The sequence below is a fragment of the Netta rufina genome, assembly GCF_964035555.1.
Source record: "Netta rufina genome assembly, chromosome: 19".
NCBI classification, from domain to species: Eukaryota; Metazoa; Chordata; class Aves; order Anseriformes; family Anatidae; genus Netta; species Netta rufina.
The window spans coordinates 6,314,296-6,342,291 of record NC_140143.1 but is presented as its reverse complement, the minus strand read 5'-3'; the positions used below and the strand labels follow the sequence as shown (position 1 = coordinate 6,342,291).

At 36.4% G+C, this 27,996-nt stretch overlaps 1 protein-coding gene across 4 annotated transcripts; it reads right to left on the bottom strand.

The window, feature by feature from the left end:
* Positions 1–116: 116 nt before the first annotated feature.
* Positions 117–27,032, bottom strand: RHOT1 (ras homolog family member T1). Of its 4 annotated transcripts, XM_084298639.1 has the most exons (21): positions 26,889–27,032; positions 22,934–22,992; positions 20,653–20,734; positions 19,445–19,488; positions 18,913–18,966; positions 18,485–18,537; positions 17,832–17,940; positions 17,159–17,260; positions 15,624–15,722; positions 15,072–15,180; positions 14,011–14,131; positions 13,261–13,345; positions 12,735–12,880; positions 12,042–12,142; positions 11,668–11,798; positions 11,255–11,338; positions 10,450–10,569; positions 9,902–10,104; positions 8,375–8,497; positions 2,719–2,862; positions 117–1,266 (listed from the first exon to the last, which is right to left on the bottom strand). In XM_084298639.1, the coding sequence occupies exons 1-21, from the start codon at positions 26,923–26,925 to the stop codon at positions 1,149–1,151; spliced, it is 2,124 nt and encodes a 707-aa protein (XP_084154765.1). In that variant the 5' UTR covers positions 26,926–27,032; the 3' UTR covers positions 117–1,148. The 4 variants fall into 4 exon arrangements, with proteins under 4 accessions (XP_084154765.1, XP_084154766.1, XP_084154768.1 ...); XM_084298640.1 differs by lacking the exon at positions 2,719–2,862; XM_084298641.1 differs by lacking the exon at positions 117–1,266 and having other exon boundaries at positions 2,737–5,781.
* Positions 27,033–27,996: the final 964 nt, after the last annotated feature.

Sequence of the window (27,996 nt, the reverse complement as noted above, 5' to 3'; positions counted from 1 at the left end):
GAGTCGCGCTCCCCCTGGCGGCCGCGGCCAGCCCCGGTCCTCCCGGCTGCTGTATTGCCATGGAAATACGCACCCTGCGGGGCTTGCTGGGCCTTAAATATGAAGGATACGACAAGCACAGTACACAGTTATTTTATTGAAATACTCGAAAAGGCCAGCAATGGAAAAATAAGTTTGTTATGAGGAAGTAATGTTCGATTTGATCCTTAGAAAAGCTGTGTCTACAGGTAACTCTAGCCAGTTACAGAATGCACTGTGAACCATGCAACTAATATACTACAGCAGAATAGGTACTGTGTACTAGTTCAGTTCTATCTTATACACAGCTTTTAACAGGATTGACACATGTAAGAAATTAAACAGCAGCACTTTTTGAATTATTAACATATATAATATACAAATTTTCTTATCTGATGCATAAGGGTTATAAAACACAATGTAGTGGAAAATGAATAACTGTTACACACAGCATGTGAAGTTGATCTGGCAGTTTCTGAAGTCTTTGTTTTTCCTTTTAAAAGAAGTTATTAGACGGATAAGCATGTCACTGGTCATACAACGTAGAAAATCATAGGCCAGGACAGCAACTGTGACTTTTTCTTGAAACACATATTACAGTAGGGAAATCTGTTGTTGTTGAAAGAGCAGGTTAGAAAGAAAAACACAAATTCTGCTTGGTGTAGTTTGTAGTCCAAAAAGATTAAGTCACTTCAAATGAAAGTGAAATAAATAAGCAATCCTTGAGGAAGTATGATCCCCGAGTTGAACCTACTCTATCAAAAATGAATTTAAATGAATTTCATCTATACACTAGTATGTCACCATGGTGAAATACCTAAGAACAGTATTTTGAATAACTTCTTGGGGAGCAATGTTGTACTGCTTTAATATGTACAGGTTATTTACAACAAATTCCCTTTTGGCCTCACAAGTTAAGCCATTTTAAACTGGCTAAGATGCAATTCTTTTTTCCACGCATTATGCAATACTGTAGTTAGAGCTATAATTTAAAATAATCTTATGCATGAATTACAAATATTAATAAAGTAACTCTGCATATATAAATAGTTCTAGCAGAATTTAAAGCATTCAGAATGTACATAAAAGTTTATTTTTATTTGGTAGGGCCGGATGTGCTTCTTCTCAGATCATCGTTGCTTTAATAATGCTTTGTACATAGCAAAACCCAAAACTGCAAAGACGGTAGCACCAAAACTTGCTCGGAGCCAAAATGTAGAGCTCTTGAGGTCCGCTTGCGTCACATGCCTAAAATTTAACACACACACACACGAAAAATTATTTTCAGGACAAGAATATCAGGTAACTTGTGCTAAGCTACTCTGCTTTTGGAAATTCATCACTACACTTGTCACAGGCAAGGAGCTTACAGTTCAGCCTTATGAGTACTTAAACAGTCATTTTATTTTTCTTGAAAGCTTAGGACTTGATCTACAGCCATGATCACATTAGCAGAACCATGGAAGTCAGAGCTCACACAACTGCAGAAGAATGGGAGAGCAGTGTGTCCTCTTTGAGAGTACCAGCAAATGTTCAGAAAATAAAAATAATAAATAGCTAGCAAATTAATAATAATCCATAGTGAGAACAAGTCCATCACAGCAAACAAAACTTTTTTTTTGAGTTTGCATATTTCCACTTTTCCTTGCAAAGTTTTCCAGCCCTACTAAATATCTACTTGTGTTTCTCCACCCCCCAAAAAAAGTTTACTGACAAGTAGCAAGTAATATTTTTCCAAAAGCTAGAATCAAAAGAATAATTTTGTAAATCCCTTTCTTCCCAGTACTGTCACAAGAACAGCAATAGAAACAGTTATCCAATACCAAGCTGAAAGCTAAGAGAAGGTGCTAGTGAAACAGGCAGTGACAATGGCATTAACAGAAAACGAGAAGATAGAACAGTATGAAGTGACTGGATGACATAAGAAGCCACGTTTTGCATGACAGTAGACAGCCAGTGACCCAACTCTCCCAAATACTGCAGAAAGTTTGTGAGCATGCTCAGTTAAACACTGCTAGACATCCTTAAAGTAGTCTCAAGTATGACAGCTTACCATAAAGCAGGAGCTACCATTTAAAACAAGTTATCTTATATGCCATAATTCAAAGCACAAGTTCCTAAATAATAGCAAAGAGTTTGTTTGTTTTTGTTTAAGATAGAACTCATGAAAGAACTTCACTAGCCTACAGATTTTAGCCTGTATTTATCATGATGAGTTACTCAGTGTAAACTGCAGCAGTATTAAATCCAAGGAGCATACAGAGATCCTAAACATACACAGTGCGTAAGAAAGTTCAGATAGTGTGAACTGCAGAGCTGTCATATACAAGCTGTTTAGTAAAGCAGGAATTGTACTTGCTATCAAAATACACAAAAACAGTTTAGGATATTATTTAGCAGACATTTGCAAGAGCAATATAAGCCATATAGATAATCAGTGTACTGTAATATTGCATGCTGAAGAAAAGGCACAAATTCTTTGGTGTATTAACAGCAAAACACAGCTGCTAGCTAAAAATTCCTAATCTTATTTAACAATATCTTGGTAGGTTATTGAACAGACCAAATTCATGAATTCCTGCAAGCATTAGTTCCGCATCTACTTTTGACAAACCCTCTGCAAACCAGATGTCAAGTGGTTGTTGAGGGTAAGAAAGGGATAAGGCAATGGCAAGATCACCTTAGTTTGGCTGCTGTTACCTGTCTTCAAGTAAACGTGGACCAAGAGATGACTCCATGAAGATGGAATCTTCTACAAAGTTGACGGCGTGCACCTGCTGCATAATACTGCTCTCCTCGTCTGCTAACAGCATGGCACCCAACTCATCTATGTAGGGTCTTAACCTTTTTACACACATGCACAGTTTGCAGTTCATAGCATGGCTCAACAATAATGTTTCAAATATGCTCAAGTAACAAACCCCAAGGAATTTACAATTTTCACCCACCTAACCTCCGATTCTTGTGGAGTTGTTAAAAACTTAGTGGTTGGAAAAAAAACAGAAATAAATGAAGTTTAAGGACAAGGAAAACTGCTTAAGAAACTGAATCTCTTCCTACTCCATCTCCATAACATTAATTTTCGTGTGCCCACAGGATACTGCAATACTCTTGCATCATATGCATGAGCTAGAGTACCTGTGCTAAACACTGGAATGACTTAACATATCAGCTCTAAAATTGACATGATCTCATCATCATTGATAATTCAAATCAATACTGTATTTTATTGTTACTAAAAGCTTTAGCATTCTTTGTATTATTTTTTTTTAAGTAAAACATTATAAAACACTTGTCTTAAAATCTGTGATTTATAACACTTATCTTTGTATGTAAAATGAATTACTTGTATGTGACACGATGTTAATAGGTTACGTGACAAGCCCCATTGGGTGAAGATTTGTATAATTAACAACTCTCAAGATTAATTTGGTTAATTCCAATGCCCAACTATTTGTATAATTTAAATAAGCATCCCTTTAAAAGGGTAAACCATTGTTTAAATTGCAAATGAGTGCTTTTGCATTGCCCTGTAAAGCGCACTCTCATCTACATTTTCTGATTCCTATCTATAATTTGCCTTGTTTTGACTTTTGCACATGTCCATATTCAGTGGTATTCAAGAAACTTGCTTCATCCTTTTAAAAACAATTAATATATTCTCATTCATGATCAAATCCTCTTTTCATGGCTAAAGGGAGAGTAAATTGACTCTGATCTCTTTTCTAGTTACAGATTCTTTCATTTGAAAAAAGAAACTAAACCAAGGCAGGGATTTGTTTTATAACCTCAAAGGAATTAACACAGTTAGTGCCCTCTGAAGATCTCAGTCCAAATATCCAAAGCTCAAAATACTCACTGAAATTCACAACATTATGGATGTTTAATTGCTTTACACCCTTGGAAGAAAATCTACTACTTCTTTCTTAAGTGTTCCTTACGCTGTCCTAAATTCCATTTTTACATCTTTGATCCCTAATACTGTTCAGCTGCCATTAAGAAAAAAAATCTGAATGTTTGTTTCTGGCACAGGTTTTCTGATTTGAAGGTAACTATAATATATAAACTTTGCTCAATACATAACAAAAATTCTACCTTTTCAATAAATAACATTCAAATTTTATTTCAGTGTAGTTGTGTTTATGGAACCAATTTTCACCAGTGGTAGAAATATTACCGTCCTGATAGTAAGAGAGTACCTGAAACTTTCACCAACTCTAAACTAGAAAAATTATTCTCTCCAGTGGAAAAATTGTATACGGATGTGTGCACATATACATACACACACACAAGTAGTTAGGACTCCATAAATGATGGTGTATTTGAAATTCTTATTAGCTTTTAAACTTCTAAAATAGATTGGTGTGCATATTTAATCACATAATTAGTTCTACATATATAAGGTGTCTAGGAATTTTGCCTCTGGCATAAAATTCAGATTTTAATGCACACTTTGGGAAAAAAAGAAGGCAGATTCAATCTGTCCTTCCATAACCGTGAGCCACATAACTTGTCACTTGTTGAATAGTACCTTTGAGATCTGTACAGTCTTTAACAGGCTTTAACAACTCACAAGAAGTTTGCCACGTGTACTTATCAAGAAGTTAACTGAGCATGCCTGTCATGGTTACACACAGAAAACTGCCAAGTTATGGACCAATACTGACACTTTTCCCCATGTCAGAAGAAGAAAAATCCTAAGTCTGGGGAGGTTTAACCTTAACTATTAAAATTGAAAAACAATCCCATATGAACTACAAACACGTTTTAAAAGCACAGTGCAGAGGCCACACTAGTCACATGCTTACTCAAGCCAAAATTATAGGCAAGTTAATGCAGTCAGCCAGCAGCAGGCTGCTCTGACAGATGATAGGTTCTAACAATAAAATACGAGCAACTAAATTCCAAAAACATCACGTAACATGTGCAAGCTGCTGCAGCTTCCTTCAGGCACATTTTCCTAGGATGCAAACCACTCCAGCAGTTAGAAGTTTTCCCCATGCATTAGTTATCTAAAATGTGAAAAGCGCCAAGTGCATGTTATTATCTACAAAACCTAAGAAGAATTTAAAATGCCAGTTCAATATAATCTATTTGGAAAGAAGCTTTGCAAAACTCCACTCAGTATGCAGCACTAAGCATTTTAGAGAAGGAGGAATACAGGTGAGAAGAATGTTGTTACACTCTCCTAAAATATTAGGGACACCCAAGTCAAGGGACAGATTTCTGCCATCAGATTGAATAGCACATGATGAAAAATAAAGCCTGGACTACATCCTTAGAACTTTCCCTTATAACAGGAAAATTACACGACTGCCTTAACTTTTAATTTCACAGAAGGTTTTCATAGAAAAAAATCTTACAATTCCTGAAACAACCACATTTTATATGCAAGTAGAATTCACTTACATTTCACGTTATTTAAAAACTTTAGAAGGAAGAAAATGAAATGGTCTGAGAAATCTTCCTCACTGAACAACACAGTTCTCATGCATAACAATCACTTTGAAATGAACTCAGCTGACAAAAGTGTCACTACTATAAAAGCAAAAGGCAGCAAGTGAATGAATTTAAACCAAGAAAACAGAAAAACACACTTAAAATCCATGCTTTATAGTTAGGGAAGAAAATAAAGCCAAAAATCCAAGCTGATAATTAAAGAAAGGGTTAGAACAACATACGCAGAAACCTTGCTTTTAGAAAGAGGTAAAACAATGTAATAAGAAGAGATTAAGTGCCAGCCAGACAAATACAAATGAACACCTAAAGGAAAAAAAAAAAAAGACAAAACACAAATTAAAAATATAAAAATACTGCAGCATAGTAATGAGTCTCATGCATGCATGTACAGTGCTTGGAATGCAGTGCCTTCTTCCTCAAAGAACCAATGAAGTGTGATCCTGGGTAGTTCAAACCAACAATCCTGTTCCATCACAAGTATCCCCAAACTGAACTTCCACATTTGTTGAACTTGCCTGAGAGCCTATAAAACCTCAGGAGAGTCTTTGAAGCTTGTCCACAAAAGAGAAACTAAAGGTAGGCATTATTTTTTCAGCTACATAGAGGCAATGTTCTTCCTTTAAGTACTAAGTGGGGAATATTCTAATGTACTATTATATTGTGCCTTAGTAACACTGTTTAAGCACTACTTGGCAACAAATGGCATAAGAAGGAGTCCAATCTGAAAGATTTCAGTTTACCTACTTTCACTTCTAGAGCTTCAGAATAGGAAGAGATCAGGAGAACACGAACTCTCAAGAAGCCTCCTTTACCTATTAGTTATCCGACTTCTGCCAAACTTTCTGACCCAACGGTAAGCACTTGTAAAAGCAAAATAAGAAATCACATAAAGTAGCTATATCAGAAATTTCTCTTTGATTCCAGTGCTGTTTTTACGCAAAAATCATTAAAATGCTTCTAAGAAGCTAATGTTTCTAAACAAGAGAACTACCTCTACCCTCCTGAGTCTACAATTAGGGGCCAATCTCTGTTGTTTACGGATATCTCAGCTCTAATATTCTTTCCTATGTATACAGTTCTACATTAAGTCCACGTACTGAAGGTGAATAACCTGCAGCAATATGCTCTGAAGAGCTAACTAGGAAGCACGTTGTTGAGAAGAAATTAGCCTACTGGAAACCTGCAACAAACCCCAGCAACTAATTGAACGACTGCAAACAACAATTCTAGGAAACACTTTTTCCTTTCTGTAGGGTCAGTGCAGAAGTCTGCAAGGAATTCTCTTTGCTTTGAATTATGGACTTTACAGACAGCAGTATATTCATATGTTTATTCCACACTGCCTACCAACAAGGTGTGGAAAGACAGCATCCCAGGGCTTGTCAAACAAAGGTTTCAACGCCTCCAGTCCTTGACAGTATCTCAGAGGAACTAAGTACAATGCCTAATGCAGGACTCAAAAAAAACACAGGCCCACACAAGAGAGAAACGTGTCACAACACTTAATATAGCAATCCATAACCATTCTGAAAAATGGGGATGAGCTCTAGAGGCGGTTTAAGCCTTGATAATGAGGAGTTAAGATTTTTTAGTAGTGACCACCAAATGAAGTATTAGAGTAACAATATGTGAAGAGACTTCTTTTGCAGAGATCTTCGTCTGTGGCGTGACAGCTGGAGAAGAGATGCAGTATGAAGAGTTTCACTCATATTCATGGTATTTTCTTAAACTAACGATTTTTTCCCCCTTCTCTAAATTCTCACTCTGATTAACGCTTGTATCTTGGATTAAAGTTATATTTCACAAAGGTGCTCAAAGGTCAATGGGTACATCAGTAGGCCTCCTATGAATGCATACCTCACATTTAAAGGAAACATCCACTCTTATTTGGAGCATCTACACCTGAAACCAGTAAAAAGTAGTAATATGCACAGACCAAATATATGCAGAATGTGCCAGGATATTCTAACCACGGTCCTCAAATAACTATGTTTATCATAGTCTATGAGCCTATAAAAGGGACAGAACTACTACACTACAAAAATTGTTCGGTTTGAACTCCCATTTGCTGGGTCAAGGTGACAAGTGCTGAGCTGTTAGTGAATCACGTGTCAAAAGCAAGGTGTTTTATAAAAGCAGCCTGCAGTAGACACGAGGCAAGGTATAGGCACTGTTTTCAATGCTGAAAACCAGTTCTCTTTACCCATTGCTCTTTCCAAAATATCTGCAAATGCAAATGGTTAACCGTTTACCACTTCTTACATATTGCATTTTATTCAGAAGAACTGGATGTTAAAAGGTCCAGATTTTTATACAACTTACCCACTTTCTGTGTAAACCAGGCATAATACACACCCAGAAATTCTATCAGCTCCCAAATACCAAACAACAGCAATTATAAGCATGAAATATGTCATACAGTGATGTTAGAGTCAAGCTGTGCCTTTTCCTACATTACTATTTAAATGAAAGTATTTTTTATAATAGATAACTAAGAAGCACTAGCTCTAATCAATGCTAAACAAACCTACATCTCAAGTGAGATCCATTACACAGACTTACATACATTACTTGATATCCATTACCAGTTCCCTGAAAAACAGTCCTAATTCCTCCAATATTTTTGCAATCAAAATGTGCCAGAATTGACCACCAAGTTGGCAATTTTTCAGAGAAATAACTGGACCAAGCTCAAAAGAACCAAAAGTACCTTAAACAGATCAAAGTTTGACAATTTTATGACAGTTATTAAAATAAGTATCTGCCTATTTTGTGAATATGGAATGAAAAATCTGCAGTATAGAAGGTTACCAACTGCTTTTTCAAAAAAAAAAAAAAAAAAAAAACACCTTTATTTTAAAAGCACACCTGGTACCTAGTAAATAAAGTTAAGGACCTGTTAAGAACTGCAGTGAAGAGTTTGTTCTTTACAGATTGCAGCAAGTCTGAGTTGAGGAAGTTCTGACAGATGCAAAATGTACACCTGTTGCAGGCGCACATACAGCGTAACCGGGCATGGCTGCGAAAACACACAGAAGGACAGGAGTTGAAATCTTGCTCATATAATCAGGTGCACATTAGGACTGTGCCACAACCAAGAGAGATTTAGGAATAAAAGGTACATTTGAATGAGTAAGGAGAAGAGGAAAAAAAAAAAACACTGGGGAAGCAAGGGTAAAACTACAGCTGTGCAGAATTTTAGGGTTAGATGTTCTGTATCTTGTACATTTTGGCATTATCACCCATGCGTAGATCTTAATAGCAACGTACAAACATGAATGAAAACATTTGCTGAATTTAAGTTTGAAAGGAAGACATATGAGAATGTCTGAGTATGTCTGCACAGCAATAGATAACACCCCTTTTTCAAAGTAAAGAAAGCCACGTTGTCTACCACTTTCAATGCACGCTTTACAAAGTGACAGTTACCTCTACTTTTCCCACCCTAAAAAACACACATGCTCTAAAAACTAAGGGAGAAGCGGGAATATTGATATGACAAGACATTTGGTCAGCGCTACGCTTTCTGTGGTTTCCAGTATTCCAGCACTACAAAAATAAGTATAAGAGAACAAAAACAAAACAAAAGCTTTACAAATCTAATCCAATAAATTTGGTTTCAAAAGTATATTAAAAAAATCCTAGATTTTGGGTGAAAGTGACATTAGTTCTGTTTAATTTAAAGCAAATGTCAGCTGTCATACTAGACTCCGTCTGTTGCAAGATTTATCTAGTTAATCATATTAAAAGCTCCACCCACCAAAAAAAGAGATGCAAAGTGAGCTTAGCAACAGTGAGATATGCAGTGAAAATGCACGTGAGCTTAAGTATATTGTATCTGAAGTTGAAAAGGTTTTTATACAGAAGTCATATTAAAAAAATGTAAAAGATATCAGATTTGTGGACTGAAGCAAACAATAATAAGCACACCAAAAATAATAACAATTAAAAAAAAAAAAGCTTCAAGCAGTGCTTTGGGGGAAACTTGTTCACAAGAGTGTCATTACTTGTAAACAACTGTAAAGTTGAGCTATTATAAAGAATTACAGTACAACTTATTCACAATTATCTTAAAAATATAAAGATATAAATAGTGAGATATTGAGTGATGCATCCACAACAATGACAGAACAGAACCCTACATATTCATTGGACAGATATACCTAAAAACATAACATGAGCTGGATGAAATAGTGTATTCTTTTAAAAATACGTTACCATGACAGCTGACCTTTTTATATATTGGATTTGTACCAGCTTTCTCAATTTGACATAATTTCAAGTTCTACAAAAGTCATTTATGTCTCTCTCTGTTGCTAAATCTCAGTGAGGTGAGTTCCATCCTCATGGCTAACAATGACAAGCAGTGCTATTGTGCATGATCCATGCAATATGAAAAAAATAGAATGGTTCAAGTACTTACGGATACATTGCCATAGTTGTCAGTTTAACAAAGATATCTTTACTCGGCACATCAACAGTATTACAAGTAAAGGCTTGAGGTGGAGGCATTTTGTGTTTTCTGCAGAATTCGGCAGGAGAAATACTGTATTCCTGTCTGACTTCATGCAAGTCAGACTTTGCAGCTACCACTAAGCATGGTATTCTGCTATCCATGAAGTGTTGCTGCAAATTTAAAGAGGCATATGTTATATCCAACCTCGAACAGCCTAAATATAACTGTTTGCAACAGCATTAAGATATACTAATTGCACTGAAGTCAAGCACTTCTAGAAGCAGAAAATTTTATATATACACAAGTAGACCTTACTTTTGTATTAATATCAAAATGGCATTTTTAATGCATCAGCCATATATAACCAGCACTCACAAATAAAATGCCTTTTAAGCACTAGAACATGGCGTATGGGACCAATAATTGAAAATGAATACTCAGTGAACTTTTTTTTATTTATATACTTTATATATGAGAATACATACATACACACATATATGAAAAAATACACAAACCTTAAAAATCCTGGCACAGTACTCAAAGGACTTAGGGTTACTGACATCATATACCAGGCAGACAGCATCGCATATGGTCTCAGCATCAGTTAAAAATTCAGAGTCACTGACATCATGTAGCTGAAAAAAGAGAAAAAACTTTGCCATTATGCAGTTAAAGAAATTTTATAACTTTCTTTTCCTTGCAATTTTTACAGCTCATTGTTACGTATCCTTAGAATTAATGGACTGACAATAGGCAGAATTAATCAAAAAGAAGAGAAATTTACCAATGGAGTCAACATATGTGAGCTGTTAACATCACATCTGCAGGCAATCACAACCTCAGTATAAAAAGTTACATTTCCTTCTAACACAAAGTCTTAGACTCCCACAGAAACTGGCATTCATTCTACAGAGCAGAAGACTCTTGGAAAACAAAGAAATATATCATCATAAGTAAAACTACCATACAGCAAAGCCTTTGAAGAAAGTATTTCAGCCACCGAAGATTAACTATAGCCATCCCAAACATCCCACCTGACAGATTCTTATATTCTAAATAGGTAAATTGTTTAATGGAGTGGTTTCTTTAAAATTTAGTGAAAGTTTCAAAAATAACAGATCCTGAACATACTCGGTTTAGAGTATTAGCAACATCTTAAAATCAAAAATTATTTCAGCCTGAAAAAACATGGAGGTAGAAGTGGTAGAAGAAACTATGTTTAGGAAGTAGAGACTATTAAAGCAGAAATTCCTTGTATTTGTTTGCAGATTATTTTCTGTAGTTCACTGAACTTTAAGATTAACAATGAGGAAACCTTACCAGCAAGTATTTTTCCTGTCCATACACATAGACTGTATTAATGGCATAGTAAGATTTGTGTTCTGCACGTATTTGCCTCTGCCTCTGAAAATACAGAATTTCAGGTTAGATCACAGCAACTTTCACCTTCAGTTAGATTTGAATAATTGTTTTACTCCATTTATTAATGAATGAATAATGAAATGTAATGAAAAAATTACAGTAATCTGTGGTTTATTTTGCAAGTACACGCATAGCTGTAATCCAAGATACACAAACAATTATGCACGCAGTATCAATTTGTCTATTTGCTAATCTTAAAAAAAAAAATCTATAATTTCCAAATTCAGTAATAAACAGTAAAACTCTTGTCAACTGGGTTTTGTTGTGTAAAATTAACAGTTACGTGTGAATATAAGCAAAGGGTTCCTTACTATTAGATTTCTTCCAAGAAGAGCCTGAAGAACTCCACTTTTCCCACAGCCCTTCATTCCAATAACATTGCATCGGAAAACATTTCTCTGAGTCTGTTTTTTCTGAAGGTCTATCTTTTTGTCTCTTGTTACTTTTGAGAAAATACAAATATTTTTCACAAAATGCACGTGTGGATGTACATGAAAACATTTAATATAAAAGGACAAGTAGCTTATAATGCACACAAAATATCAAAAATATCAAAACAAAAGATTGTCTTGAGCAGAAAGTAAAAGAGAATGAGGTGAAAAAAGGACATTTAAGCAATGTATTCTTAAGCAGATATTTAAGTTTAAACTCTTAAAGCATAACAAATCAATTTATTTTTAATTACCTGTAATTGCTGATGCTTGAGATTCCTGTTCTGCAAGTATCGAGTAGCCTAAATAACCCAGGTACTCCAGGCAACGCTGTACATCTAAATATGTGGTCAGTCTAGTAGAGGGGGCAAAAGGAGTTACTGAATTGTTAGCATCTGTAGTACCAATTCTCTGCAGTACTGAAACATTTTTTTCCGCCTGTCTCCAGACTGACATGATAGTAATAGTCTCAATAATATGCAGTACTGAAGGACACAGGACTCTAGAGGTAAACAGTGGTTAACAAGCGAAACTCTATGAAAGCAGTACTTCCTGCTGCCCATGAACTTAGATTACATTTTTTTCCCTCAGAATAACCTCCTCATTCTCTATGTCTTCAATAGGAAAAAACCCTTATTACCAAACAGTATTATTCGTCACAACTTTAACAACTATTATTCTTAACTCTAAAAGAACAGAACAATGAAACAGTCAAAATATTTTCCTGTTGTTTTGACAAGCTTCAGAGACATATACAAATTTTGGTCAAATCCTGAACACATAACAGTTATCTGAAATTTAGGCCTCTGGATAGTTATAAGAACTTCACTGCTTAGGTCAATTTTCAACTATTAAAATTCCACTGTTACTATCACATTTTCAAGAGGAATCTACACATTAGCATACGCAAAGTTCTCATATACCATAATTCAATGCAACACACTTACGTCCACTGAGAGAGAAACCCTTGGTATGTAATCCACCCTCTTTCATTTGTACAAACAGTGTTGTTAACATCAGGCCCCCATGGCATATAAGGGAAGACTTTGAACAGATCTTTCAATTCATCAGGAGACAAAGCACAATCTCTATCCTAAAAACAAGCATATGGTATTAGACAAAGAGCACTTAATTCATATCTATTCTAAATTGGTACTTTGTCTGTACACTTGAAAAATTCAAGAAACTGGCTATAAAAAAAAAAAACAGAACTTGCTTTCTTTTGACATTTTTAAACAAGACTAAATATATAGGCTACTTAAGAGACTTTGGTAGTACAACTATATTTGCATTTTCTCCATGTAGACAAAAATACCTTATAAACAACAGACCAGTTTTGACCATGTCTTACACCATAGCCAGTTTCTGAATGAAATGGCAATAACCAAGACACACTTTCTGATAACAAAATTGCTTGCAAACTAAGGCTCTTAAATATAAGGACGGACACACACACTCAAATTAAAAGCTTACCAAATCATGCTTATCAAAAATGCTTTGAAGAAACAAGTATGCATGATGGTTTAATTCTGTTGTGCAGTCTGGAGGAATTTTTAGCCTATTTATTGAAAACAAACACAAACAAGAACTGTTAAGTGAGTTTAAAAAATGCAGAATGTTTTAATTCAAAATAAAGAATTTTAGAATTACAACATTTGGTATTTAACCTTTGCGTATAGTTTTAACAATTTCTTTAAAGAGATCAAAGTACATACTTTTTATTAGGAATTCTAAAATTATGAGTGACTGTCTTTATATCACATGATATTTAGTCATCAGGGTTGTGTTTTGTTTTAAGGAAAAGTATGTAGTTACACTTTTCAGGAAAAGCCAGAGAATTACTTGATCTCTCATCTTTTACTTTGGGAATTTTCAAAGGCTCTCCAGTGCCAGAAAAATCCTAACAAGCCTTTTCTGATTTGGTGCCACATACAATAAAGCACCTGCTCAGATCCATGTTGTAGTCTTGTATTATGAGTCTCTTTAGCCATGTCTTTCTTAAAAAAAGAGAGAGAGCAATGCGTGATCTGGCACAATGAGACAAGAGTGCTTCCTCTGTAATTTTCAGTCACATGAAGATTTTGGCTGATAGGTTGTAAAGTAAGGCAGATAATTTATATAACAATAAGCTTTAAATAAACACTTTACAGTAAACCTTCCCTCCTGTCGCTAAAGCAGCAAAAATTAAATAAGTGTAAGAAAGCTCAAACAAATGATACATACGGAGGAAACAAGTACTCTGGTGTAAGCTCTAAGTCATCATCGTATCCAAAGCGACGTAAAACAGTCCAAGTTGTTTCATGCCTTCCTCGCTGAATGAAAAGTGTGTGTAGAAAAAGAAAACCTAAAATCAAATGATAAAATCTTAAGGCCCTGAACGACTTTATCTGCTCTAAGTATTTTTATTAGAATCAGCATCAGACTGAAAACAAGAAATACTTGGATTTTAAACCACTTGTGTGACGTTAGAGAATAATCTACCTAGATGGAGGGTTCAGAAATCATGTTATTTGTAAAAGTGTCCTTCAAATAACTGTTTCCTTAAAACAACCCACATGTTTTTGTCGTTGTTTGCTTCTGCCAATACCAGCACTTTAGAAGAACTTAGATGTATAAAAATAAGGACAACAATATTTTCAACAACTCAAAACAGGAAGCAAAACACTTAAAAAGAAGCCTGGAGAGCAATCTCATGGAAGACTGCCTTTAATTTTCCTATACCAAAATAGGTGAGTAGGATTTTGGTTTAGCACTTTCCAAGCTTAACGAACACTGAGATTTCACTGCTTAGTAAGGCTATGCCTTAGGATTCCCACATTTTACAGTTTCTCACTAGTCCTATTACATATGTAAGCTTCACAAGTAAAGCAGTTACACTGATACTCAGAAAACACTTTTTCTCCTTTCACTTTTGCCATATGCTCTGAGCAAATCTGTAAAATACAGCGTTAAAACGATGTCAGAAACAACACCTCTCTGTCAAGTGTTGCAACCAGTACGCCTGGAGAGGAGCTACAAAATTATCTAGGATAGAAGCTCTTGAATCACTGTACTTATTTTGGATATATGATTTCCAAACTTCTGCAACCATGAGTAAGAGACCTTATTTTATCCACCCCCATTCTTCCTGACTTTAATCATTCCTTAATACCATACTGACACTACATCAAGCTCTTGTCTAAAAGAATCAAGGTAGAGATCATATTCCCAAAGACTTGCTTCTTTACATAAAAACCATTATCAACTTTATAACACACATCTGTTAGGAGTTAAATACAGCTTACCTTTTAATGTTAATCCATTATCAGCAACTCCATCACTCAAGTTTTTCCTAACTACATTCTTTACATCTTCCAAAGCTTGAGGTGCCAATGGTGTATTAAAACAAATTCTCTAACAAAAAATCAAAAAAGCATGTTAGGACCACTAGCTACTAAGCCAAACAAATGTCATGTCCTGTATAAAATGCAGCCTTGAAGGTTCTGATAAACTAGTAAAGGGCAATCTAATTTCTTACTGGAAATGAAGGCATAGAAACATTTTAGATTTTGATTTTAAAAACAAGCACTGGGGCTTGTACGTTTAAATAGTTGTTTGTTTTTTTTTTCCCATTTTGCTCTTGAACTAAAATTTGAACTGTGGTTAGAAATAAAATTAACGCTTTTTGTTTTTATATATCTGCTCTTTTAGGCTGGACATAATATTAAGACTTAATATTTAGGCCCAATTCCCTCCTGATTCACTTTACTACAATCCCTTGTAAAACAAATACTTTTTCTAACATTATAGGAGTTTAATCATTAAACATAGTGAAAAGGGAAGCAAAACAGAGTTACCTGAAAGAAGTTGAGCTCTGCATCATTGAGAGTCCCGTCATTATCCTGATCAGAAATTCTAAAAATGCGAGTGAGTGCTTTAATACAGGCAGGTTTCATCTAAAGAATAAAACAAAGTTCAGTATCTTTCTAGGCTTGAACATAAAAAGATTACACTGAATTACATGAGGCAGTTCGATCGCATTTAATCAAATACTAGCCTTCATTCTACGTTTTCAGAATTGAGACATCCACACACAAAAGCACAAAAATATAAGAGGAAACAAATCCTGACCTAGCAAATTTAAATGCATAAATTTAAAACACTTATTTCACAATAAGTGTATTTCTATTCAATTATTACAAGAGCCTCAATCTCTTCACAAGCTGAAGGTGGCAATTCTTGACTATTAATAAAAATAAATAAAAAAAAATCAGTTCACTAAGTTCTTATTGCTACAGAATGCTTTAAAAATAACGGAATGTTTTGTTTTACTTTTTTTCCACTCCAAAAATTTTTTGGTGGAAAAAAAGGCCTGGCTATCCCAGTGCCTTGCAAAGCTCTAGAACTACAGTCAACTCTTTCTAAACAAGCATGCTATCTATATTCACCATTTTAGCTATGGCTTCAGAAGGTTTTAAACACCAAAGAGTGAAAAATCTTCCCAGGGCTCATTCATCTACAAGGCAAAGCACTGATCATATGGACTACCACTACGACAAAAGAATTGCTGGGATACCTTCCAAGTGAAGGAAAACAGACAGTGGTAATTCTCTCCCAACAACTAGAGTGGTGATGGACTCTTCTCTTCATAGAGGTCACAGAGATTGGTTTTGAAAAACCAAAAATATTTCAGCACAACAATTATATCACAACACTACTAACACAAAGATGATTCTGATGGAAGAAATCAAAATAGAGTTATTCTCTCATTCCCTATTTAACAAAGTGTTTATGATCAAGACTTTTCTACTGCCCAATAATGCAAGGGAGGGAATAAGGTTCTAGATTTTTATTTAGTAGCCCATAAAAAAATACATATTTTTAAGCTATTATCTTCCATGATATGCTGAGCTAACTACCTACAATATTTTAAAAAGTCACATTACTTGTTTTTGATCCCTTTTTCCAAAGCCTCACAAGATGCTCAGAAAAGTTCTTTCCCTTAAATCAGGATAAGTCTGGAGTAAATTCCCTGAAATAAATGGAGTTACTGTGAAATGTGTACCTAAAGGACAACGGAATTGAACACATGATTTTTTTCATATTACAGTTGACTTAATGCCATTACCAAAGCTTCTCATTTTACCTAGCAATTTATTTGGGAAATAAAAAACTGTCTTAATTGTTTTGAATAAAGAAGGAAGACAGATGGGATTAACACAACACGAAACAGTAACCAGGGTCTGGAACCTAATGCGTGACAACTGTGGGAGGGCAGGTGAAAGGTAACAGAAGAAAATAAGAATTGCAAAATCTTCTGAAAAGGAAAGAGCAATCAAGCAATTACCTTTTTCCCCACAAAAAATTGTTTTTTAAATCTATGTATAAATACCTCTTTCTCCTCTGGGCAATAAAGAGGACCTGTAGGATGCAGAACAGCTTTCTGCGCGTAATAGAATAGCTCAGATATATTCTTCAAGTTTTTGGCTGAACACTGAAAGAGAAATCCTTACACTTATTTTCTTGTTTCTTAACTATTCAGTGATTTATTCTGAAATCTAAACAAAGAGTCAAGCTTTTAAAGTTCTAGCCCCATCTTGTGGGTACACTGCTGTTTTGGAAAAAAGTCACCTAGCCCCCATATGTGTTCAATAATTAATAAAGGAGGTCTCACTCAAATTTGCTGTCATACCAATAAGAAAGCTGTATCTGCTTAAAAAGACATATCCAAACTGATCCGTTCTATTTAGTACTTTGCAGACATTTTTTTAGTTTAACATTAACCAGACATGCAAAGCTAACCATTAACATTTTGCTAAAAAGCAAAGATTTGAGGAGGCTCTAAATATTAGAAGTCTTCCAGCAACATTTCATTATACAATAGTGTATTCTTCTCTAAAGAATATACAAACTCATCATGTTAATGACCATTCTATTTGAAATAATTACATATTTTGAACAACAAAAAAGTCAGTATTTCTATGTTTCTATTTAAAATTTGCCATAAAAGTGCTTGGCGAGAATGTATTTTTTGGTACTCATTCTAATGTCAGAAAGTTACTCACCTCTACACATGTTTCTATCTCTGTATATTGATTCATAATGGGAAGAATAGTTTCCATACTGCTGTATTCCACTAGATCAGACTTGTTTCCAACTAATATAAGAGGCAGCCTAAAAACAAACAAACAAACAAGAAAGTTAAGAGCTTTAAAAACAAGAGGGATTGAAAGATCTATTTTACTTTTACAGCAGAAGCCATTATATTATTTTCATGCTGTAATTAAATATCACTGTCAGCCAGTAGGCAAAAATAAGATGACAGCAGTTTTGAGTAACTAATTTAAGATACATTTAGATAGAAATATACTGCCTGCTGTTACTTCAGAAACGCACTATTAATCTCAAGAGTAAATAATCATTTAATTATTACACAAAACCAGTCTCAGTAGAAAAACTTTAAAGACCATGTAGTTAAAACTGGTTATATCACCACAAATATAAAAACACCTGGTAAAAGCTGGCTATTAAATTCAAAATAAACAGCTTTGCTGGAACATACAACAGACCTATATACTTTAAACATCTTGTTGCTTGAACTTCTTATATAAACTTTAAGTTTAGAGTTTGATTTTCTTAAACAATTAACATCCTCAACACTGTCCACTGACACCCACTGATGCGCAGCCTAATTCACACTTCTCATCTATTTATGCACCTGCTATCTTTATCTGTCCTTTCATTGATGAGAGGAATCCATCGACTTGTTACCTAAAGTGGGGTTAAAAAAACAAAAACAGGATAAATACAGTTTCAAATTTAATATGAGTCTGAACTGTACACAAGCTTGACTACAACTGCTACTTTCCCAAGAAGTCACATATTTACCCACAAAAGTATAAAAGAAATAAAAACTGGAGTTGATTAATAAGCAACTCCTAACATCACTGAAAAGGACAGAAAACCCAAATGTCGAAATTGACCAAAAGACAGATAATGCACAGATACATTTTAACAACTTGACCTTAAACACTATCCTATGCCTTTTAAACATCTAACAGGTTTCACAATGACAAACATTAGTACTTATTTCAATTGTTAGTATATTATTTCAAGCAATAATTAGATAAAAATACATTAACATACCTTATCGATAGAATTCTTGTTGTTAACAGCATATACTATACAAATCACATTTGCCTGAAATAAAAAGGAAAGACACTGAATCCCACTGTTCAGTCTCTAGAGCAACAGATACAATTAGGAACCCAATATAACATTGAAGAGAAAGAACAGTTCTAGCATTAGTCAAAAGCCGTATATCTGACTCACTTAAGCAATTTGTAGCCTGAAAGAACAGTTTAAAACTTTTTTCTTTAAACAACAACAAGTGAATCCTTGGACTACTGATTAAAATATATTTGGGTTCTGTCCTTTTGCTTGGAAGGACAAAGCTTATGCTCAGTTCACCAAAGCAGTGCTAGTACCCAATTTTCTTATTTAGAGCAAGGTTTACTACAGCAAAGGGCACAAAACAGAACTAAATGAAATGCTAAGCAAGAAACAGCATGAGACCTTTTTTCTACAATTCAAACTAAAGCCCATCTAAAGCAGAAAAATTAAAAGGAAAAGTTTCTCCATAAGCAGAAACAATCTTCTAGTAAACATTAATACTCACCTGTGATATTTCATGATAAAGCTGCTCATCACTTTGCTCTGCTTCTGCATTCAACAGAACAAGCCAATCATTAATACTACACGTTTTTCTGAAGAAACTGAAAGCCTTAAGAAACTGAACTAAGATATTTCACAAAGCTTGTAAGACAGCCTTGTGAAAGCTCTTGTTATTTAAATGGCTTTTTATAAAATGCACTAAAAAGTGGTTCTACTATAACTACAGTGAAAATGATTCATTAATTTACAAAACAGAAACAGTCTGTTGCTTATAGCTTTTTCAGCAGATATTCTAAAAAAGCAATAATTATGTTTGTAGATGGGTTCTCTCTGGAATGAGTTACAGTTTGCATCCCCTACATTTATCAACAGCCCATTCCTAGGACAGTAAGCAGCACCATCTGTTCTATAATGTAAACTTCTACCACAAAATATATCTGAATCTATGAAATATTTGATCCGATAGAAAAGAAACTCGCTCCAGAAACTTAAGCCTAAGTCTCATAAAAAAAAAAAAAAAAAGCATTATTTGTTTGTTCCAAATAAGGAACACACTGAAGATATTACCTCAACAATGTTGGGAGACAGATGACAGGAAGGAATCTGCTAATGTGACCTAATCCTTGGCTCTCATTACGCATGGAATAAGGACTTTTCTCTAGCTGTGCAACACCTGCATATGTTTGTGACAGCATAACTTGATACTAAGTCTATTTAGTACATCTATTTGGTAAGATCAAAGAGATTGCATTGTATCAAAACCCAAAAATACAAAGCATGAAACTGACACAAAATGATAAAACATCCAAACTCAAAAATTTTATAAGACAGAATTTAAGGTATGTAAAGTCTCTTCCATCTTAGTAATTTTTTCCCTGAAAAATACTAAACAGTTTTGAATGCCATGAAAGTACCTACCTGCGTCTGAACCTGTAAATACCTCTGTCACACTAAGAACACTAACTTCACGGGAATATCACTAACAGTAGCCTTCATGGTAGTACCAACAGCAGATACTGTTAGGCTTTGAATTAGGAGGATCAGCCATCATCATCCGATTTAGTTTTATCCAATGAATTGTTACTTTAATCTAGTCTTTTCCTACATGTAGCTTTGGTCCCATATCAATGTGACAGTTGAAGAGGCTACTGAAGTAGATAAACAATTCCATACCAAATCAGTCAAACAGCAGCTATACTGCATAGTCCTTACCTGAATAATCCACTATGTGGGTTGGCACTCTTTCAGGGGTGACATCAGCTGGAATGGTGATTTCTTCAGCACGTGGTGGAACCTTGAGTTGTAGGAACAGCAAGAAAAAGCCTTTAAAAGATGATGGCTGAAAATCCAGCTGTCCAAAAAAGCGCCGTACTACTGCATTTCTGCCAATTAGTTAGCTTTAAATAGGCTAGCTTATTTCTACTTCAAGCTTTTTTTTTTTAAAAACGATGTTCTGAAAGTCACTGCTACTTTCTTGTTCTTTAATAGTCTGCTTACTGAACAAGGACTTTTCTCCTGCTTTGCAAGGAAGTAATGTTTTTAAGGGATTCAATGAATGGTTCAGTAAAACTCAAATCCACTATATCCAAATACCTTCAAAGAACTATTATAGTATTGAAAACTATAAACAAAATCTGAATTGCAAATTATTTTAAATAAAATCATATAAATAAAAGTTTTGCATTCAGCAGGGTTACCACATTCAACCAATTACTAGAAAGGGCTCCATATTCTTTAGCAGGAGAGTAACATCAGAGTTAGCATGCCATTACGGACAAATTAAATACTGTTTAATTTATGTTTGTTTTCATTTTTGCACAAGATATCCTGACCCTACTACCATTGAAATCAGTACATGAACAACCACTGCTAACAGTGCGTGAGTTGGTAACCATTAAAAAAAAAAAAAGGCAAACACGACAGACAGAATATAAGTCTCAATTTTTAAGTGATCATAACCTGGGAACCTCCTTCCTTCTAACAAAGTATTAAATGTTAAATTTAAATAAGCCTGCAAAGCAAAACATTATAGTAATAAAAACTATGTTCTGCAAAATACAGTAGGTTAGCTATGGTTGCTGGCCTTTTTGCAGAGAACACTAATCCACATTCAGGAAGAATCAACTTAATTTTAATGAAAATTTTCTGCACAGCTATTTATTGTCTTTTTTATTTTTGAAAGGGGTGGGGGTGAAGAGGAAAGAGAGGGGGAAAAATGTGGAAAAAAGAAAAAGGGGAAAGCCAATCACCTGAAGAATGGCCCTTTGTAAAACTTCAGCCTCTATGCTATCCTCATCAAGAATGATGACTGAATATACCAAGTACATTAAACAGTATTCCAAAGTTTGAAATGTTTGCAACACAGATCTATACAGCTCTTATCTGCGTGATGGATGGGCAAGAACTGTACACGTCTCTTTCTGAAGTTTATTTAGGATGCAGGGTTTTTTTTTAAACTTATTTCTGTAAATTCATGCAGATTTTATGTTATATATAAAGTAATGTTTTTCTTCCAAGATGAGTTTAGAAAAATATACTATGCTATACAGAAGGAAGAAGCTGAGAAGTGAATAGAGGGCTAGAATTCATTAAATGCATTGACAAACAACCTGTCAGAGAATTGGGCCCTGAATATTTTAAGAACAAACGGAAACTAGAGCTCCTCTTTACCTGTAAGCTTGGGAACCAAATTCAATTATGCTAACAATCTGATCTTGACTCATGAACTGTGGTAACCTACCAATTTGCATTAAGCACAACGCAGTGTAGTTTCAAAGAGCAGAAGCACATGATGCCTATTTTAAGACTTGTGATCAGAAGAAATAAACTTGAATGTTTATATGTAAAAAGCTCAGCTATTCGCAGCCTTTGCAGTTCTTTTCATAGTATTGAGAGAACTATGAGCTGATTTTTTAAAGGAATAAAACGTGGTAGAAAGCAGTAAGAGTTTTCTTTTTTTTTTTTTTTTTTCTGTCGTTGTTTTACCAAAACAACAACACGGCCAGGAAAATAGTATTCAAAACCAGAAATAAACACAATGTCTTGCTTAGCTACAAAAAGTGGCTAAATACAAGTTATACAACACAACTTATTGATACCTCATTCTCATTCATTTTTTAATTCACTTGCTCTTTAAATAAAACAGTACTTCAACAAACAAACCCAGCACCTTCCCATTTATGAGTCTCTAATGTTGAAACTGCTGCCAGTTACGACCAAATTCAAAAACTTAAGAAAACTAACATTTCTCAGGTATATGTAAAAGTCATGTGAAAAACAAGATAGGAACTTGGATAAAACTGAAATTCCTAATCTTTACACAAACTAACCTAAATCACTTTCCGGAAGTCACTGTTGCAGTTTTAGACTTTATTTATTATTGTAAATAGGAAGCATTATTTTAAAGCAGAGCCTAACAACTTGCTCTCTGAAAAAAAAATATTATACAACAGGAAAGAAATAATATTAAAGAAAACAAATAAGGATGTTCTACCTCTTCTGGAAATTCTTCACTGACAAGAGACATGATTAGTGATGTCTTCCCAACTCTGGCTACAAAAGAATTAAAAACAGAGATTAGATAATTTGGATATGTTACACTTAATAGTTGCATCCCATCTTAAAAGGGGAAGTATTTTAAAAACATTTTCCAACTGGTCATGCTAAAGGCTTTTTATATGCTGTTTAAGTATTGATGACAGTAGTTCTCTCCAAATTCTTTTACAGTAAAAGATTTGTTTCCATTTCATATTTCTACATTGTCCAGAAGGGAATCACATCCTACTCTGTCGTACGCAAAAGAATTAGCAGGTCTTAACCTTAATATAGAATATTTAAAGAAAAAATATCAAAAACAAACTAGAAATGCATAAATACAGCTCAACAATTGGAAACTAAGGAAGCACACAGAAAGGTATTTAGGAATTACATATTTTTATAGTATTCTTGTTACAATGATTATGCTTCAAACTACTGAGGATAAGAGCTGAACAAGAAGACGTGGCACTATCATCAGTGGACGAAATCTCCACAAACTAGCTGGACTACTTTGAAATTGCAAGAGCCTAATCTCCTTGATGCAAATTCTGTCCCTCACAAAAAAAAAAAAAAAAAAAAAAAAAAAGTAAAAAGAGAACAAAACAATACACAGACGTATTCTAATGCCATGGTTTTCTTAATTTAAATAGGAAAAAAATCACCTCTCCTCCAATATTCAATTAAATTTAATCATACAATTCAGTTCACCTATGAAGTCATGACTGCTGATAATGCAGTTGGATTTCTTAGGTTTGCGAATCTTTAACGTGATCATTTAAAATTAAGAGTTAATGACTTTTCTTGGGGTTCCCCCCTTCCTGAAAGCCTTCACCTGTCAACTTTCTGTTCTTTTGAAAGCCTAGAAAGACTATTAGAGCTTTATTTTTGACACCTTTCTATAGAAACAATAATTTTAGATTCAAGTACTATCTGGCATTGTATAGTTTTGACAGCCCACCATTTACCAAAATAATTTCATCCTGGACACAGAGCATCTTTGCTGGCATAAGTGGTTTGCCAACTAAGATGTTGCTTGCAATCAGTCAGAGCCTGTATCACTGTGCCTATTGAAAACACTATAAAAATGTCTTCTATTCACAGAAGCTATTTTGCTGACATTACTGTAAGTTACACTTGCCTATTTAATTGTATGCAAGTCTGAATATGGAAGGAAGAAACAAAATTGTAAGACCAATTTGTTTTCATGCAGAAAATGGCGTTACTAAGCTGATGATCCAGTCAAAGTACCATCAACTTGTCCAAGTCTATTTTTAGTAATAGTAACAAAGGGCCTTTGGACATCCAGAAATAAAAGTTTCTCTTCAATGTAGAAAGTTAAAGAGTGGTTATTACAAAACTATGAAAAGCAAGGGAAAAGTAACCCCGGGTAGGAAGACCTTTGCCTTCCTTAGGGAGAACAGACACATATTTTCTTCAGTGGCGTTAACTAGACAGCAGTAAGAAGCAAGTTTTTTACCAGCAGTATGGTTGTGTTCTCATCAAGGATGCTCAAACAAGTTAAAACAGGAATTTACACTACCAGGCGTCCTCCTGCACAAGCTACTTTTTAATATTCTTCATCCTGACAGAATGAGAACTTAAAAGCTCTCCTGTTTCCTTAGATAAATACCTTCCTGATACGTAAGAGAAGTTATCTAATAACTACACAAAATTCTGGAGCATATTTTGCATCTGACCAAGTCAGCTTTCATCTGAAGTGGTGCAAAGCATGTTGGCTTTGCAAACATACAAAATCATTTTATTAATTTAACAGGACTGAAAATAGAAGGTTATGAATTGCTGGTTAGGACAGAAACCCTGAGTATAAGCTTCTGATAAAGTGTTCTAGAGGTGCTTCTGTATAGATACATAGGTTCAGGTGGAGAGATTTGGTTTATTTTGCTTGAATCTAGGTCAGCCATTTGTCTTTCCAATTCTGTTTATAGCCTTAGAAGTAACAACACTGGCTGACTAGGATGAGGAAAACAGCACAGCGTTTTGTGATGATTAACCGGTCTTCTCTTTTTCCTCACATATGGAAGCCTTTTAGATCATACTGTTTAAAAGTAACACGCTGAATGTATTCTGAAAATTATCAGCTATTAAAAATTTATGCTTGCACCCTGGGTACTACGACTAAAACAACCTTAAATCTAAAATGCAGACCACTTGGGATGAAAAAAGCTGTTTTGGAACAGCGTGACAACAAAAGGTCTTGCCATGATATTTCATAGTCTGAACCTGCCAGACTGCTCCTATCATCCAGCAAGTTATTGCATGGTCCAGATTATTTATTTATTGGCCTAAAACAGCAAGTTAAATACAAAAGTCACGCATACAAAACAGCACCAATAATATAACTGGTTTTATAAATTGGAAAAACCTGTCCATGTCTCCCTTCTGTCCTTACAAATTTTTAAAAATAAAGATGCTCACAATCTCTGATGTTGCTATTAGTTAAGAGAACCGTACCCCTGAAATTTTCAGTTGGACACACTGCGATCCCAGTTGCCAAAACCTGAGCACCTGCTCCACCTGTACTTCGCCACCCTACAGAACCAGTTCCGAACACCCCAGTGTGACCTCGGAACACCCTTCTTCTTGAAGAGGTTTGTTTATTTTTTTTTCATGAGTAACATCCTGAGAAAATTCTGTTACTATGGTGCAACCAGTTGAGTACTGGGGGCCTACTTTGAATAGGAAAATGGAAATTAATCGCTTTTAATTTCAGATCATTCCCTTCTTAAACACACATTCTGCAGCTAAAGCATGCAGCTAACACTTCAAAAATTCTTAATTCAAATGATTTTATACAAGTTCTTCTTCCCATTTACCACAATTATATATATAAAAAAAAAATCCAAATCCAGCACAACAGGTATAAGCAGAAGACCAACTAATTTTAAATTAAGCAATAAAGGCTCAGTCCAATTTTAAACAGCATGTTCTGTGAGTTAGCTTCAGCCTGGCAAGTGTAAGTCTAAAATCTGTAGCCTCAACTCATTGCCCAAGAAAGCAAAGGCAGATTAGGTATTTGTGCTCTGAAGAGGAGTGCAGCCGTGTGTTCTACATGCACAAACGCATTTCTAAATAAAACAAGTCTTGTGAAGCTAGAAAAATAAAACTTCAACGAGTTAACTCTTCCTGTTTAGCATTATCTCCCTAGAGATTCCTCTCTAAAGCCACAGAGGATCTTTCTAGGCAGTGCAGACAGAGCCAGCCGAACGCTACAAAATAACTGCACGAACTATACTATAAATATATATGAGGCATTCAGTTCTCAGGAAAGCTTTGTCAGGAGCACTTTGCTTCTCGTATAATTAGGTAGTTTTACAAGCAACAGTCAGCGATTACTTTGTGCTCCTTTCTTGTGAGGAACTTGAGAGCACTTCACAAGCTAACAACACAGAACCTCCTTGTTGCTGCTTCCATCAGCAAGGGGCTGCGCCTTTGAAAGCCTAACCGCTGATTTGGGTACCCAGATGTGAACTTAAGGACACAGCTCTGGAAACAAATGAAAAAGCGCAGCCCCACGCTCCCTCAGGCGGTACGCGGCGCTTACCCAAGGTCACACAAGTTAACGGCAGGAGCCGGGCTCGGCACTCTCGGGCCCCTCACGGTCCCCTCACGGCCCCCTCCCAGCCCCCGGCCCCCTGCCCCCGCCGCCCCCCGGAGCCCCTCTCCCCCAGGAGCGCTCTCTCCCTCCGCGGACAGACGCGTTTGGTGCCACCCCTGGGCCCAAACCCCCCAGCCCGGTGCCCTCCGGGGCCGCCCCCCGCCAGCCCCGCAGCCCCACGCCCGGCGCCCTCAGCGGGGCAGAGGGGGAGGCTCTGGGGCCCGCGCAGGGCCGGGGCTCCCCTGCCGGGGCCGTGCCGGGCGGAGGAGGCCGTGCCGGGCCCTCCCGCACTCACGTTCTCCCACCAGCAGGATCCTCACGTCTTTCTTCATGGCCCCGCTCGCTGCCCGCGGCCGCGGGGCGGCTCACATCGGGCTGGGCCGGAGGGAAGCGGCGCGGCTGCGACCCGGGAGCCCCTCACGGCGCCGGCCCCTCACGCCCGGTCTCCCCCCCCCCCCTTCCGAACCGCCGCCGCCGCCGCCTTGCGGCGGGCTCGCTACGGCGGCTGCCGAGGGACAGCCCCGGCGGCTGCGCGGGGCGGCGCCGTCCTGAGGTGATTTGCGCGGTCCCCGGTGCGCCCTGTCCCCGTGAGGAGGAGTTGGGTTCCCCAGGGCTGCCGAGCGAGGTTTCTGCCTCACGCACCCTAACGCGCTGCTGCGCCGGCCAGCTGAGCGCGTCTGGCACGCAGAAACGCAGCCCAAGCGATGCGAAGCGCTCGCTTTCAAATCGTGTGGTAATTTGTGAAGAAAACATAACCGGTTGCTGCTCCTGAGCCATGCAGCACAGTCAGAGATGCCCAGCGGGTTGCCTGTGCTGCTGCTGTGCCTTCTCCAGGTGGGTCAGGTAAGGTCCGAGCAAGGCAGCAGCGTAAGCTACTTGTAGAAGTCGATATGCACACCTGCAGGCACCTTACAGAGGTGCATCTTAGTCCAAAGTGACTACAAAGTGTTCAGGGAGACTTAGGACAAGGTTGCTTAGTGAGTAATGATGAAAATCACCAGCAGTTCTGTCAATGACTTTAAAAGTCACGCACTGCTGTTTGGCTAAGTGAGCTAGGTAAATCCCCCATGCTTTATTCACATGAAATTTATCCTTTTTCTGTTCATCACATACACCAAAGCATCCATGATACCATGTTCGGGGTGCACCGGAATGCCACTCTCTTCCTGAACGAGCTTTTGCTTCTTGGGAACTCCGTTTTCAGTTTGGCTGCGTGAAGCAGCGGTGCTCCCCAAACCTTGGCTGTCAGCAGTTTCTGCAGCATCTCAGCTCGGGCCCCTTCTCCCCACACAGCAACAGGGACCTCCCTTCAGCCACAAAGATGTAGCAACTAAGGAGAGAAAAAGTGCCTGTACACTGGCAAGGAAACTTGAGAATTTCCTTTCCTCAGCCTCTGGCCAGAA